The 16,144-nt window shown below is 41.1% G+C and overlaps 1 protein-coding gene across 6 annotated transcripts in view; it reads right to left on the bottom strand.

The window, feature by feature from the left end:
- The window catches only part of LOC144083872 (protocadherin Fat 3-like), a 188,839-nt gene that overhangs the window by 27,966 nt on the left and 144,729 nt on the right, over positions 1-16,144 (bottom strand). For all 6 annotated transcript variants that reach the window (XM_077612018.1, XM_077612019.1, XM_077612021.1 and 3 more), the window contains 7 exons: positions 14,500-14,643; positions 12,050-12,247; positions 10,005-10,806; positions 8,468-8,602; positions 8,225-8,379; positions 7,741-7,983; positions 5,639-5,885 (listed from right to left, as the gene is read on the bottom strand). In XM_077612018.1, coding sequence (XP_077468144.1) covers positions 5,639-5,885; positions 7,741-7,983; positions 8,225-8,379; positions 8,468-8,602; positions 10,005-10,806; positions 12,050-12,247; positions 14,500-14,643 — 1,924 coding nt within the window. The remainder of the gene's footprint in view (positions 1-5,638; positions 5,886-7,740; positions 7,984-8,224; positions 8,380-8,467; positions 8,603-10,004; positions 10,807-12,049; positions 12,248-14,499; positions 14,644-16,144) is intronic.

The following is a 16,144-nucleotide window of genomic DNA, read 5'->3' as shown; positions in this document are numbered from 1 at the left end:
AGAAATGTAACTAGATTTTAATTTCATGTTTGACTATTGAAAAATTAAGAAAATATTAGGAAAAATATTGGTTAAGAAAGTTTTATGGGAGATGATGGACAAACTCCAAAGACAATGGAATGTTACATTTGATAAAAAGACCACTAGATTGGGATATTTTGAATTTCAAACAACTGAGTTTAATATGCAACGCGATACACATTGAATGCATTGGGACTTGATTAGTATGTATTTGATAAGTAATGAGTTTTAATTGCTCTAAAGGACACTCTAAAGGACACAGTTATGCTAAAAATATTAACCTTGACAAACAAGGGGTGGTTACATTTTAGTGGGTTCAATTCTTTTCAGAATTATAAATGTGTGCATTTGTTTCTGAATATTAATTGAAGTGAATGTAACTGTTGCAGAGAACTGGAAAGCTGTTTTCCTGAGGAGAAAGCAGCCTGGTTTGCTTTTTTATTTTTCCTATTTTAAATATGATTAGTTAATTTGTGTAATTACAGGAAAGGAAAAAACAAATATAGTTCTTGAATTTTACAAGGAAGCAGTGATCAAAATAGAATACCAGCTAGCATATTTAATTTTGACTGACAAGGCATTTAGATTTTCACAAACTATAGTGATGGAATAAGTAAGATATGTGATTTTTGTTCATTGGAGTATTAAGGCCAGCCAAATAGCTGTATGCAAATGTAAGGCACACAGTCTGCGGACGACTTGTGCACAGCTAAAGGCCTGCCGTGCCTACCAAAAAATCTATTCCAAAATTGAGCCATGGGAGGAGCCATGTCTCAACAGGGGGATTGATGGACAAATGATGGCCATGCTCAGCGGTTGGTGTAAATACCCACTTTAAAATTTTAGTTTACAGACAACCTCAGGCCCAAACGAGGGCATCCCGATCCGAGTCATAAAAAGGAAGTCCTGGTCCTTGCCACGCTGGGAAGGCCCATTCGTGGTTCAACTCACCACCCCCACAGCAGTAAGGATCGCTGAAAGGTGGACGTGGATTCACCAATCCCAGGTCAAGGTAGTTCGAGATATAGGTGACTCTGAGTAGACTGGAAGTCAGACGGTTCCCAAACCTTTGTCCGTGAAACACTCATCTGACGTCTACTCACCTGCACAACCACCTAACCTTGACCTCCCATAGACACGTGGCACCCCACACCAAGCTATGACAAGATCAGGGCCACAAAACAGGAACCAGGTGAAGGAGTTCATAAATTCAGAGCAAGATTTGAAGTGTTCAAAACCCACAGTGGGATTGTGGAAGACCAAAGCGACCAAGGGGCATTGTTCCCTCTAAGCTGTGCGCGTGCGCAATTGCGCACTACTCTCGTCTTCTCTGCGCAGCAGCAATCATATGGCGCGCAGTAAAAAAAAAAATCGGATTTTTTTTTTTTTTTACCCCTTTCCCCATGATGGCGCCGTTTAAGCGGCAGCCAGTGGCAGTAGCTCTGTCCACTCTTATGTTTTTCGTGTTTTACAGCATGTTTTACATGAAAAATTAGAGGGAACATTGACATGCACCTGCTTGTGGCAGGTGTGATACTGGTGTGCCCATAGCGAGCAATGATGATGTCTTGACCGGATGATTCACCTAAAGACGTTTTGCCGACGGACGTTTGACAGACGGACAGGTCGCCGAATGAACGTTCGTTCAAACAGTGTTTAATGATTAAATACAAATACTAGTATTTGTTAGTTTAATACAAATACTAGTATTTGTATTTAATCATTAAACGCTGTTTTCAGCTGGATTTGACCGAATTTGAGAGCATTTTGAGCCGTTTGGCGAATGGACGTATATGGACGTTTTTTTGCCTCCATCGCGACATTTTACCGAGGAATTCACTTCCCTGGGCTCGGTTCTAATCTCCAAAGAGCTCCAGTATTTGTATTTAATCATTAAACGCTGTTTTCGGCTGGATATGACCGAATTTGAGAGCATTTTGAGCCGTTTGGCGAATGGACGTATATAGACATTTTTTTGCCTCCATCGCGATATCATCGCGACATTTTACCGAGGAATTCACTTCCCTGGGCTCGGTTCTAATGTCCAAAGAGCTCCAGTATTTGTATTTAATCATTAAATGCTGTTTTAGGATGGATTTGACCCGATTGCTGTCATTTTACGGCTCGGTTCTGCTACATCTGCCCGCCCAAGAGTGCTTATTCTCGGACTGCCATGCCCCCCCAAGAGTGCTTATTCCTGGGCTGCCATTGATGGTAGACTAACATTGAATTTTACTATAATTTGGACAACACCGGCGGCGGGCCGGATTAAAAATCCTAACGGGCCGTATATGGCCCGCGGGCTGAGGTTGAATAACTTGTACACACACGATCCGGGGGCGGGGCGAGCGCGCGAATCCCGTTTCGGCGAAACCTCCGTTCGGCCGAATGAACGTTCGGCGGAACGTCCATTCGGCGACCTGCCCGTCTGTCAAACGTCCGTCGGCGAAACGTCTTTAGGCGAATCATCTGAGTACCGATGATGTCGCTCACACTGGTACTCAGTGCGCTCAGGGAGGTTGTCTTTCTGCTCAGACCAACGAAAAATTAGAGGGAACATTGCCAAGGGGTGTACCAAGCCCAACTGAGACAAGGGTTCCTGGAAGGGCTCCAGCCCCCAATCAAAGGGTTTGTGCAGAAGTACTGTGTCACATACCGAACCATGCCAATGAATCAACTAATGGAGTGGGTGATTCATGCTGCGGAAAGACACCGCCAAAAGCAGACAAGCGCAGGAGTCAATACTCTAACCCAAGCCATGGCCTCATTGTTGAACCAAGGGTCACCAGAAGTATTCTAACAACAAGGACGTGGAAGAGGAAGAGGCCGAGTAAGACCCGGCCCACCAAGAAGAGCAAACCCAAAGTGTTACAATTGTGGACAGAGAGGACACTTTGCTCGAGACTGCAAAAATCTACACAGGGGGAACCAGAGACCCCCACCGTTCAACCCTGAAAATCAATATTAAGAATGACGCCAGAGGGAAGAGAAACAGAAGCCTAACACAGAGGAGGAAACTCAAGAAAGTGATGGGGAGGACGAAGAAACCCCTTGCTCGCCAGCAGAAGTGTTAGACTTAACCGAAATCATGTCCACCTTCCGGGACAAAGACAGCAAACCATACTACACCTTACTGGTGGGACAAAAACAAACACCAATAACATTCTTATGTGACACTAGAGCAGATAAATCAGTCATCAAAGACCAAGTGCCAGGATTGGACAGGATGGATTTATTGAAGAAGTCGAAGAAGATAAAAATAACAGATGAAAATGGACGAAGCCACGAAGCAAAGTTCGTCCTGAGTAAGAACTGTCCTGTGAACCTCCTGGGAAGAGACCTACTCCGTAAACTGGGAATCAGCCTTATCCCCACAGATGATGGCATGAAACCAGTACACAGGTGGGAGGAAATGGAGATCCAAGTAGTCGAAGGTTAAGAGGAACCTCATACGTTCTACTCCCTAGATTTAGCGACACAAGGGCCCACATCTGTAGTCTGACAGTTAAAAACCAAAGTCGAAGATGTAGATGGCCAAGCACAAACACACTGGCCACTACACATCACTATGAAGTTTGGAAAACCCTGAACAGAATTTGTTAAACAGTTCGAGCGACTCGGACCCCAACTAGCTCAATACGAGTACCTGTACACCACGGCAGAGGGAGATGCGGCCACCTTCAGTGGACTTGCCACCTCAAGCGGAAAAACGGCTAAAGTTTGGGATAACACCCCACGTGTCCATAAAGACAAAACCCCACAGGCCCTGGAAGGACCTAGGATGCATGGTGCGATTCTTGGAGACCAGAAGCGAGGAGTCGTGGTCACATCAGACTCCTACAGCCAGCGGACTGATGAACACCCCATATGGAACAGTCACTGCTACAAGATGAAGACTCCCCTACAGTACCTACCAAGTTCATTGCAGTCCAAATCAAAAGCAGACGTAGCAAAAATGACCAGCAAATGAAGTAAGCGTCGCTGAACAAAACTGCAGCTGCTGAGACCCAGTAATATGGACTGAAGAAGGAAACCGAACATTCCTGGAAGTGAAGCAACAAATTTTGGAATCAGGATTCCTGGCGCTTCCAGACTATGAAACACCATTCACCCAAACAGTGACTTGCAAAGGGACATTCATGACATCGGTATTACTACAACCACATGGAACAAAGATGAAACCAGTAGCGTTCTACTCAAAACGACTGGATCCAGTTGCAGCTGCTCTACCCCCGTGTACGAGCAGTGTGCGCAACAGCATTAGTCGTACAGATGACAGCTGAACTTGTACTGTTCCATCCACTCACACTCCAAGTCCCCCATGAAGTGGATCTACTGATAACACAAACAAAAATGTCGTTCCTGTCACCAGCAAGACACCTGGCCATAACAGCTACATTGTTATCGCAACCCCATCTCACCGTAAAGCGATGCAATACCTTGAATCCAGCACACGCTAGTAACTTACAGTGACATACAGTACCACCGCATGTCAAACCATGCTGGAGATTCTCGCACTCCTTTGAAGTGTGACGAATGCCAGGATGCAGTCTCCTGTGTAAATGTGTGTTTTGACTTCGCTCATTGAGATGGTGCCCTGAAAAGTGACTTTGTTATTTTCCATACCCTGCAAAGAGTGACTGATGATGGTGTTTGTATTCTAAAACCCGGAGAGGAGGGATACAAATTGATGTGATTAATAAAAATTATTTTAGTTACTATAGGGGGGAAATGTGAAATAATCTTAAAAGTAATCAAATAATGTTTCAATCTATGACATCACCTTCAATCCGTGTCATGACCATGTCATAGAGACCTTCCATCCCCATCACAACCATCGCTGTCAAAACCATGCATCTTTGTAAAAGGGTATGTCCTTTCTTTATATGTTTATATGTAGCCTTTAACATCATCAGTGTCACCACCATCATCGGTGTCACTGTCCTGCTGCATCTTTGTAATAGAGCCATGCATCTTTGTAATAGGGAATTTGTAAGTCCCTTGTCATAGAGAATTTGTATGTCACGAAATCTTGCCCTAAGTAAAATATTTGCTGTAGAGGGAGAGTCGTCGGACCCACCACCTCCGGACCCTCCTTCTGCAGAAGCTTCAAAATCTCACTCATCTGTCTCGGCGTGCTTAACTTGTGTTTGACCTTGTGAATGTTCATAGAGGATCGGACAGACCACTCTAGGGTGTAGTCTGCCTTTCGACAAAAGACAGTTGAGTTAGGTTCCAGCAACTCTTTCCAGGATCGGCGGTATGGAAGATGAATGAATAGCTTGCTTGATTTGTCCCAAATGCACTGTATTGGTGTCACTTCTTCATGTTTCAACTATCACAGCTTGGTATTCAGTGTCATGAAAAGTCGGTAGATAAGCCAATATGATATGATAATAATGTTATTTTGGAACTGGTAAATTGCCTAAACTTGAGATAATTCCATACTTGCTCTGGTATTTTACTTTTGCTGAGGCAGAATTTTCAGAAAATATCATGTGGATCTTAACTATGTATAATGGATTCAAAAGTTTGACTTCATTTTGGGGCCAGAAAAAAATACTGTATCACATAAATGTGAGACGTGAATTTTGTTTGTACAGTTACCGTCACTCACCACTAGAAGGAAGGCTGATGCAGCTTCCGCCATTGCGACAAGGCTGTTTCAGACAGGTGTCAGGGAACAGGATGCAACCCAGCTTCAGTTCTGTCAGTTCCACCACCTCGGCATAGTCTGAACGCTTGTTCTGCAAAGGCAGCTCATTGTTGTTCAACATGACCGAGTCCAGGCAGCCTTGGAAGCCCTCAAACATTTTATGGTCCTTTTTCAAGTCAATGAGGCTACGTGAGGTGGGATGCTGCATCTAAAGCCAAGGTGGGAAAGTTTGGGAAAAATAGCTTAAAACAACTGCAATTGGCTGGCAACCGATGCAGGGTGTCCCCCGCCTGTTGCTCGTGGTCGGCTAGGATAGGCTCCACCATCCCCCCACGACCCTTGTGAGGATAAGTAGTATGGGAGATGAATGAATGAACTTAAGACAATATTCATTTATCTTCCACACTGCACATCCTCGAAAGGGTTGCGGGGGTTGCTGGAGCCTAACCCAGCTGACTTTGGGTGAAAGGCGGACTACACCCTAGACTGGTCACCAGTCAGCCGTAGGGCACAAACGGGCATCCGCCATCAGCGAGCTACCCGCACCCAAGTCAGGTGAATGAACCTCTATACCACGAGGTAATTTTTTTTTTACCCCATGAGCCAAATAATTTGTTTGACTATGCTTTATTGTATAGCACTGCAATGCACACTGCACATATAATGTAGTGCCAGCAACAGGTGCATTTTGATATTTGTGATGTAAACTACACGCCAAAGGTAGAATCACATCATTGTTTGTTGATAATTGTGTGTGCGTGTGTGTGTGTCTATATGACATTTAAAAAAAGTGCACACCCCAGTTCAAATTGTAAGGTCTTGTGATGAAAAAATATATTTAAAATGTATTTTTATTCAATTTAAATGAGAAAATCCTTTTGGAAAGTTATGCTTATACTGTATTGAAAACGGCATGTAAGAATGTGAGTCCATGGGGAAAAGTAGTCCCAGGAATGGTAATGTATAGACAATGAAAATCACCTATTTCTCATAGCGTTGTAGTACATGTGAGGGTTTATGAAAGTTCAGCTTGTTAAACAATTTAAATTGAAATACATATCAACAGCCATGGTTGTTTGTCTCATTGTGCCCTGCGATTGGATGGGCACCAATTCAAGGTGTCCCCGCCTCTTGCCAGAAGTCAGCTGGGATAGGCTCCAGCACCCCCGTGACCCTAGTGAGGATAAAGCGGTTCAGAAAATTAGATGAGATAAACAGCCATATGTCGACATATGAACAAAGAAAAAGGACAATGCTCAAAAGCAGGTCCCAAAGTGTCCCAAAGGTTACTGAAGGGTATATGAACTGAATGTCCAAATGCTAAATGTCTGTATATCGTGCCTAGGAGTGTAAAATATGTAATGTAAAATAAAGAATCAAAATTAGTTTTACAGCACCATCATTAACAGAAATAGCTTAGGTGCTATTTATTTACAGCATCACTGTTATGCGTAGTTGAGGTTTTGGGATGGATGTGTGAACAATTTCCTTGTCTGTGCTGACCCTGTGATTATTGTATGCGTTTCGCCTATTGTGTCCCTCATGGTTTCCCTTCTGTCATGTGATCAGGGGTGTGTATTTTGTAATCAACCACTGTCTGTCCATTTAAACCCTGTGTGTTTGTGAGTCCTTGTCGGATAGTCTGCTTTGTTTGCGTCATGCTAGGTTGCCATGCCATGTTTCAAGTTCCTCGTTTCCCCATGTCTTCAATGTCAGGTTTGGTTTAGTTATATATTTCTAAGTCCTTGCTATTTTCTTGACTCCCTCCCTCCCTCAGTTATTAAAGTTTTTGTTAGAGCACTCATCGCACTCGTCCCTTAATTGCTTCCCTGCATTTGGGTCCTACTCTACATTCCACACTTGACGCCGCATGAAACATATCAATCACTCAATGAGAAAAAAATATTTAAGTTTGAGATTATTTTGCATAGTTAATAATAAAGATGCAATCATTGACACTGTACTGCAGTTGACAGTTTTTAAGTGGGTGCTTGTAGCTACAAATAATAAGACATTGCTAGTTATGTATAAATAATAAGACTGAGTTTAAAAAAAATACTGACCAGTGCTCCAAAGTAGATGGTTCTGTCAGAAGCAAGAGGTTCCATTAAAGCTCGTCCATGGCGCCTTTCAACATAGCTGTCGTCCAAAGACAGACTGCTAAAGTTGCGGTTGAGATCTATTACCACTGTGTGCCAGCTGCCATCGTTAATCCGGCGGCCAGAGATCCCTAACATGTCGGGACTGTCACCACCTGCGGTGCCAGGTGCGCAGCTGAGCTGGAACCACAGCTTTCCCTCATCCAGCTGCTCACACATGCAGGAAAACATATTTTCAGTGACAGTGACTATGGCTTTCCCCTGGATGAAGACACCCTAAATATTCTTGAACTTATATTAAATACCTTGGAGGATGACATTGATATTTATGAGTGTGTGCATCGGTGTTTGCATACGTGTGTGTGTGCGTGAATGCGTGAGTGTGAATGCGTGTGTGTGTTTGGTGGTGGGGTTAGGGGGGTGTCTAAGCGCCAGATAGCGATAATACCTTAAGCATTCTGCAAGGCTCACTATGAGTGTACATAATGATTCCTCTTGTCTGCAATGTTCTGATCCTCAGAGTCAGTTTTAGCTCAGTTTGGAGTCTCTCTGAAAGCTTGTATTTTATGTAGCTGTCACCTGAGAAACTCAATGATGAATGGCCTATACAAACACAAACGTACGCATCATTACATAAATTATTATGTAAGGGAATAAAACAACTTGTGAAACATGCATTCCCAAGAAACACCTGCACACTCTCCAAGTTTTCCCGGAGGACATTGACATGCATAGCGCCCCCTGGTGACATCCACTGAAACACATTGCATGTCCGCCGGACAAGGTTGGTCCTCACATAGTCCTGACATTACAGCACAATTGACATCTAAAAACATACACAGAGAAATAAAAATTGGAAAGGAAATATTTAGCAAAACCTCTATTAAGTCATGTATTGTGGACTTATTGGCAACTTTCTGGATTTTAATTATTTTTGGCATAAAAAAATGCTGTGTACAAAATGTGACTATACAATTACAATCAGATAAACTTTATTATGTTAACATCACTGATGGCCTGGAATTGGCTGGCAACGAATTCAGGGTGTCGACTGTCCATAATTAGGTAGGAGAGTGCCCCTGTGACCCTTGTGAGGATAAACGAAATAGAAAATGAACGAATAAATAAATATTATGAAAAAGTGAATGCTATTACTGATTGCTCTCTCTAAAAGCTTGGCAACATGTCCTTGCTGAAAGCGCCCTTCCCTGTATCCTGGCAGAATCGATGAAAGCAAAGTGACCCCTTTTAGCGCAACATGAAACTAGAGCTAGAATTTGTGAAGATAACATTTAGGACAGGTCTTCAGTAGTACAACTCATGATCATTGGGTGGTTTAGCTTATACCAGTAGACACCCTCACTTGTTTTTATTGATTATTTATCTGATAGTTTGTTTGTTGTTGTTATTTGTGCACTTATATAGTTATTTATGTTGTGACTACTTATTATGTTGACTAGTTATTTATTTATTATTACTTATTTATTGATTATTTATTTATTATTACTTATTTATTGATTATTTATTTATTATTACTTATTTATTGATTATTTATTTATTATTACTTATTTATTGATTATTTATTTATTATTACTTATTTATTGATTATTTATTTATTATTACTTATTTATTGATTATTTATTTATTATTACTTATTTATTGATTATTTATTTATTATTACTTATTTATTGATTATTTATTTATTATTACTTATTTATTGATTATTTATTTATTATTACTTATTTATTGATTATTTATTTATTATTACTTATTTATTGATTATTTATTTATTATTACTTATTTATTGATTATTTATTTATTATTACTTATTTATTGATTATTTATTTATTATTACTTATTTATTGATTATTTATTTATTATTACTTATTTATTGATTATTTATTTATTATTACTTATTTATTGATTATTTATTTATTATTACTTATTTATTGATTATTTATTTATTATTTATTGTTATTATTGATTGATTATTTATTTGTCTGTTTGTTTGTTGTTTTTTGTGAACTTCGTGGTGAAGCTTTAAATCTAATTATACTTGTATAATGACAATAAAAGCATTCAATTCAATTCACTTCGGTAAGGCCTACCATGGTTGAGCAAGTTACAGTTGTGTTTAATCGTCAATTATGCGTATGCGCTAAATTAATAAAGCTCTTTCTCTTCAAGCTATCATACCAAACTGAACATTTACATGACCCAATGCTTACCACTGCAAGTGCAACGTGAGATCCGATCAAAGCGTGGGGACACAAAGCTGATTTGTGGTGTACTGTACGTTGCCAGATTGTGTGAATCCAAGTTGATGGTTTGCTCACAATGCGCCCCACGACAATCCAGTCCTGAGCAGTTCTTATCCAAGATGGCTGAGATTTTAAGGACCTCCTCCAACCGCCACCTGGAAACGCTAAGTTTCTGAGTGAGGTAAGCTGCCTTGTAATATCCACCCTCAGCTGTTTCCACAGCAACAAGCATGTCCAGCTGTTTGGTACCACCAACTGTCTGGAGACTGAGCAGGTGCATAGAATCCTGTTTCTGTGATGTTGCCGCTTGCTGCAAAACCTTCAGCATGCTCTTCAGGTATGAGGCTACAAAGTCGTGTGGCGTCACACTTTCAAAGCGAACAGTCACAGCCTCGCGCAACATCTCAGGAGTGGCCTGCTCAATGTGCACGCTGACAGGCACTGGGACGGCAAATCGGCCATCACTGACACTGGCGTTAAGCGAGTATCGGCCAGCATCCAAACCTCCCAGGGCTATTATCTTTCCATCACGAGGGCTAATTTTGAAAAGACTGCGATGGGCTGGCGGTGCGTGACCATAGGTCAGTGCGTCATAGGGGTCAGCATCTGTGGCGTGCAACTTTCCAATGACACCACCGGGAAACTCATCCTCCATAGTGATAATATGAATCTCTAGTGGCAGAGGTACAGGCCTATGTAGACTCTCCTCAATCACCCTGACCGTCAGTATGGAGGAAGAGGACAAGCCAGGCCTGCCAGAGTCAGTGACCTAATTAAAGAAAAAGTTGTTAAGTGAAAAAGTAAACTATTTGTAAAGTGACTTTCACAGAAAGAAATAAGCATTTTGAGTTCAAATATATAGCGAGAACTGTGGTTTTTATGGTAATATGCATGCTAAAAACAGTTGTTCAAAACAAATGTTGATAAAAAAAACCAAATGGCCTTTTATTGTAACATAACTGAACTGTGAATGACATTAACATTCATATGCACATTGGTCATGAGTCATGACATCCATTAAGTTACTGATTGTTCACATCCTTGCCATAAACATTTAAGATATCAGTTGTCCTATTTATGACACATGCCAGATTCTACTAACTACCACATGTAATGCGCAAAATCAACACTATCTGTTGCAGTGCATCTGCAGTTGCAGATATCTGATTTCTAGCCTGTTGTCCACATCCATTATCAAAAGAGACTTTTTGCTCATATTTGAGTATAAAATGATTTTAATAGTGCCACCTTGTTGTGAAGAGGTGGCACTATTAAAAGAGGTGGCCTACGACTGACTGGCAACAGACCAGTCTGGGTTGTAGGTTGCCTTTCGCCCAAAGACAGCTGGGTTAGGCTCCAGCAAGCCCCGCAACCCTTTCGAGGATGGGCGTTATGGAAGATGGATGGATGGATGATTTTAATATAAAGCATTTTCAGAATTTAAAATAAAAAAACCTGCCTGCTTAACTTAATTGTGGATTTGTGTGTATTCTGTGGATTTTTTTTATTCCTTTGTCCTGTACTTGTGGTTGTTGTGTTTTATCACCCTTATGTATTTACCCATGTAGAATAGCAGCTTAGTATACTTGCTATTTGGTGTTGTTTATCTCTCCCTCTCTGCAATACGAACTACTGTAAACCTTCTTCCTCCTTTACGATAGTTTTTTGGAAGATGAAACGGAAGAAAGAATTTGTTAAAAATGTCGCTCATCACTGTCTAAAGATTTCTGTTACAGCACCTTCCTCGGAAGATGAAAATATTTATCGCACCACTAACACTGCTTCTTGACTCTAAATTATATTTTCTACAATACAATAAAATAATTCAGCATTTTCACCCTACCTCAGGAAATGTATACATGTGGCAGATGAGTGGTAAACTTGGATTTCTTTTAAGATAGTATTGACACCTAAAATTAGCTCATTGTAATCAGAAAAAAATATGAATTAAATATTTCCTAAAATCATGAAACCAACTCTAATCATTTAATGTAATTGTAAAGTATTGGTACCTGTATAAGAACAATGTATTTGGTTGCAAGGTCCCTCCTGAAGACTTGATTAGCCACAAGTGTTCCGTCTTGCTCCAGCATAAATTCTCCTCCCTCATTTCCAGATAAGATGTGGAAGTCAAATGGCGGCCCATTGTGGGAAGAGTCCAGGTCGATAACGGACAGCTGAATGATGCTGGTGCCAATTGGCTTGTTTTCCTACAACAGTAAACAGTCTGTCAGTTGCTCTGTTTAATGCAATTAATTCTCTACATGATAGTATACCAAGCTACAGATGCATTTCAGGGAATTAGATGATCAATTAGGGACGGGACGCAATGTCTTGCAGTCAGAGGAGGAAAGAGGGAGACCAAAAAACTAAAATAAAAAAAAATGTTTTTCCAGTTTTTTTAATATTTTAACGAAATATCAATCTAATTTACTGTTTTTATATTATCTTTTAATTTTCATGTTTAACAATAAATACTGAGAAGACACTACGTAACAGAGCAACATAGCGTGGACAAGCACTGCACCGCCTCCTTCCGGTGGCCAGGTTTGACTGTGTCATGTTCATCTTTGGCTGCGAGGCAGAGTGGCGCCCAGAAGACCAGGAAGCAAAAAACAAAACAGAGTGCTAAAGCACAAAACTAAAGGCTTTTGTGAAAACCCCCCCAAAAAACCGTACAAACTTAAGACTGGGTAAAATTAACAAAGAAACAAACTTAACGTGGATGCCAAATATGCACACCGAGGAGAAGACACCATAACCAAACTAAGCAATAATCCCACACAGACTGACAACGACACAGGATTTAAATACAGGGGATGACAAGACAATTACAAACACCTGGGTTACACGAGGGAAAGCGCACTGGAAAGACAGCAGGTGGAGCACATTCATAATCACGCAGACAGCACAGGCAAGGAAAAAGACACCCATCCACCTAAAACCCCAACAAAACGTGACAGACTGGGCCTCGGATGAGGGTGTGCTGGGCTCTCTATTAATGTCACTATAAAATGTTAAAATACGAAATTTATGGGAACTGAATTGTTCTAGTTTACCATGTTTTTGTCAGCACCTATACATATATCTGTAATGTGTCTTACATTTGGTAGCGAAGGAAGCATTGGGGAGTCAAAAACTGGAGGTCGGTCTTCCAACTAGGGTGCACTAACGATGCCAGGAAATGGCAGTGACATAAGCGATTTACAGGTACAGTGACGCGAATAAGTTGCTCACGTTCAGGCTGACAATATTCAATTTGTCCAAAATGAGGTTCATTAGAAACAACCTAACGCCTGAGTCAACAAAACTGTATTTTGACCCAATGACCATTTCACAAGACTTACTGCCTAACAAGTTGGTCATCGGCCTGCAAGACAACACTAAAACCAATTGAATCAAGGCAACAAAGCAAGCTCTGAACGTATGTGGGACAATACTGTTTAATATGCAGATGCCACCTTAGTTTACAAAATCTTCCATCACAAAGCTCCTCCTCCCCTGCAAGATTTTGTACAAAAAAATTCCAACACATCAACAAGAGCTGGCTCTAGAGGTGACAGTGTAGGTCTCTTCAAAAAGAGTGTATTCAGCCAAAGCACCTTCACTGTCCGTGCCTCGCATACCTGGAACTCAATACCAATTACCATATGTGAACTCCCATCTCTGAAGCTCTTCGCCACTCATCTTAAAGGTGGCTTTTAGACGAAAAAATTGGGATCACAACACTGTCTAAAACTGTGCTATGCGTGTATGTGCGTGTGTGTAGCTTTGTGTATGTTTTGCAATAACGAAGACAGGACACACGAGGGAAAATACGCCCAACCACCAAGCCCCAACAAAACAACATCAAACTACTATCTAAACCCTTGATGATCAAAGTGTGCCTGAAAGGTGTGAGAGAACAAAGAGAGAAAATGATCTATTCATGTATGAAAATAATTAACAAACATGCAACAGCATAGTGGTGGGTTCAAATCCATGTCGGTCCACCTGTGTGGAGTTTGAATGTTCTCCCCGGGCCTGCATGGGTTTTCTCCGGGTACTATGGTTTCCTCCCACACTCCAAAGACATGCATGGTAGGCTGATTTGACACTCTAAATTGCCCCTACGTATGAGTATGGGCGTGAATGGTTGTTTGTCTCATTGTCCCCTGCGATTGGCTGGCCACCAATTCAGGGCATCCCCAGCCTCTGGCCTGAAGTCAGCTGGGATAGGCTACACCACCCCACGCGACCTTAGTGAGGATAAAGTGGTTCAAAAAATTAAATGAAATAAAATATTTTATGGCAGGAAAAATAACTCACTTCCATGGTGTGCTTTAATCATGCATGAGAAACGTTATTACTGTTAGCAGAACCATTTGGCTTTTCAGCAACACACTTTTCATGCGGTAACACATAATAACCCATTATCACAGATTTCTGGTCAAAATTTTGGGTCGGTCAACTTGGCATTTACCTGGATGACAGTGGTGAGGTTGGCAGAGGAAAAAGTGGGGGGATTGTCATTGATGTCAGAGATGTCAATCTTGACCATAACAGTGGAAGACAAAGGTGGTATTCCACTATCCAGGGCTCTGATGGCCAGAGAGTAGCCTGGAGCCTAGATGACACACATAATCACTGTATTGATTACAGTTCAAAGTCAATAATGCCAACTAGACAACAAAATTGACGAATTCAAAAAACGTGATTCTATCAACCGCCATTTAAAATTTTGTCCTTGGGATGATAGTAGAGGACAAAGCACATCTAATGAACCCCATTTACGTGAATTTATTCTACACTTTCATGTTTCCCTTAAAATGGTCAAACCTTGATCTCAAATATTCCTTAACAGTTGCATAGTTCCTAAGCCATTGATATACCCAGTATGTGACCCTGAGATGCCTGCTGAGGATGCTGAAGGGTTTCCATAAAAGTTTGCAGCCCAAGTAAGATTATCTCTAAAAGTGTTCTGCATTTTATAAGTTTGAATTGTTCTGAATGGTTACGGCTTGTGGGAAGGCATCTTGGATGTTTACTTTACTTCTTCCTAAACCATAGATTTATCCAGTATCATTAATTTTTTTTCAATTTATAAAAGGTTGCAATTATATTATTTGAGTCCAAAGACCTTTTATTATTATCAACATGAACTTAAACATAGTGTACTACATGATATCGATAGACTCCCTGGCCGAGTGGTTAAGGTGTCAGCTTCACAGTTCTGGGGTCGAGGGTTATAACCCAGGTAGGTGCTTACTATGTGGAGTTTGCATGTTCTCTCTGGGCTTGCGTGGGTTTTCTCCAGGTACTCCGGTTTCCTCCCACATCCCAAAAACGTGCGGGATAGGCTGATTGAACACTCTAAATTGTCTGTAGGTGTGGGATAGACTGGCCAATTGGCTTAATAATTGTTTCTTCATGTCGCGCCATGTGGCCAAACTGGTTTTACAATTGTTTGTTAAGATCGTAAAATGTAAGATAGACTGGCCAAACTAGCTTTACAATTGTTTGTTAAGATCGTGGAATGTAAGATAGACTAACTAGCTGGCCTTGCATTTGTTTGCTTGTATTGTGCGATGTGGCAAACTCGGTTTGCAATTGTTTGCTTGTATGGTGCGATGTGGCAAACTCGGTTTGCAATTGTTTGTTCGCCTCGCACAATGTAAGATAGGCTGCGGAAGTTTGTGTGAGCTATAAAAATATCGTGTTTGCATACAACTTAGCCCTGCAAATGTCTAACCATATCAGCCTAAAGTTTTGTTTACATAAACTTTGTCCTACATCGCTGTCTTAGAAATATTACCCTGTTTTCCTATATAAAGACTGACCCACTGTTCATTCAGAGAGAGTTGCAGAGGACACCACGCTGAGTAGTTCAACACTGTTAGAGCTCTCTCTCTCCATCCTGCAGTCCAGTAATAAACCTATTTCCTTTAAATTGATCTTACTCTTTCTTAACCTGTTCCTGAAGTTGTATTTTCAGATCTATCAGTAGGTATGAGTTTGAGTGTAAATAGTTTTCAGTTTCCTTGTGCCCTGCGATTGGCTGGCACTGATTCAGGGTGTTCCCCGCATGGTGCAATTAGATAGCAGAGATAGGCTCCAGCACCCACCGT

Source organism: Stigmatopora argus, chromosome 10 (assembly GCF_051989625.1).
Source record: "Stigmatopora argus isolate UIUO_Sarg chromosome 10, RoL_Sarg_1.0, whole genome shotgun sequence".
In the NCBI taxonomy this organism is placed as follows: domain Eukaryota; kingdom Metazoa; phylum Chordata; class Actinopteri; order Syngnathiformes; family Syngnathidae; genus Stigmatopora; species Stigmatopora argus.
This window is presented reverse-complemented; position numbering and strand designations above follow the sequence as displayed.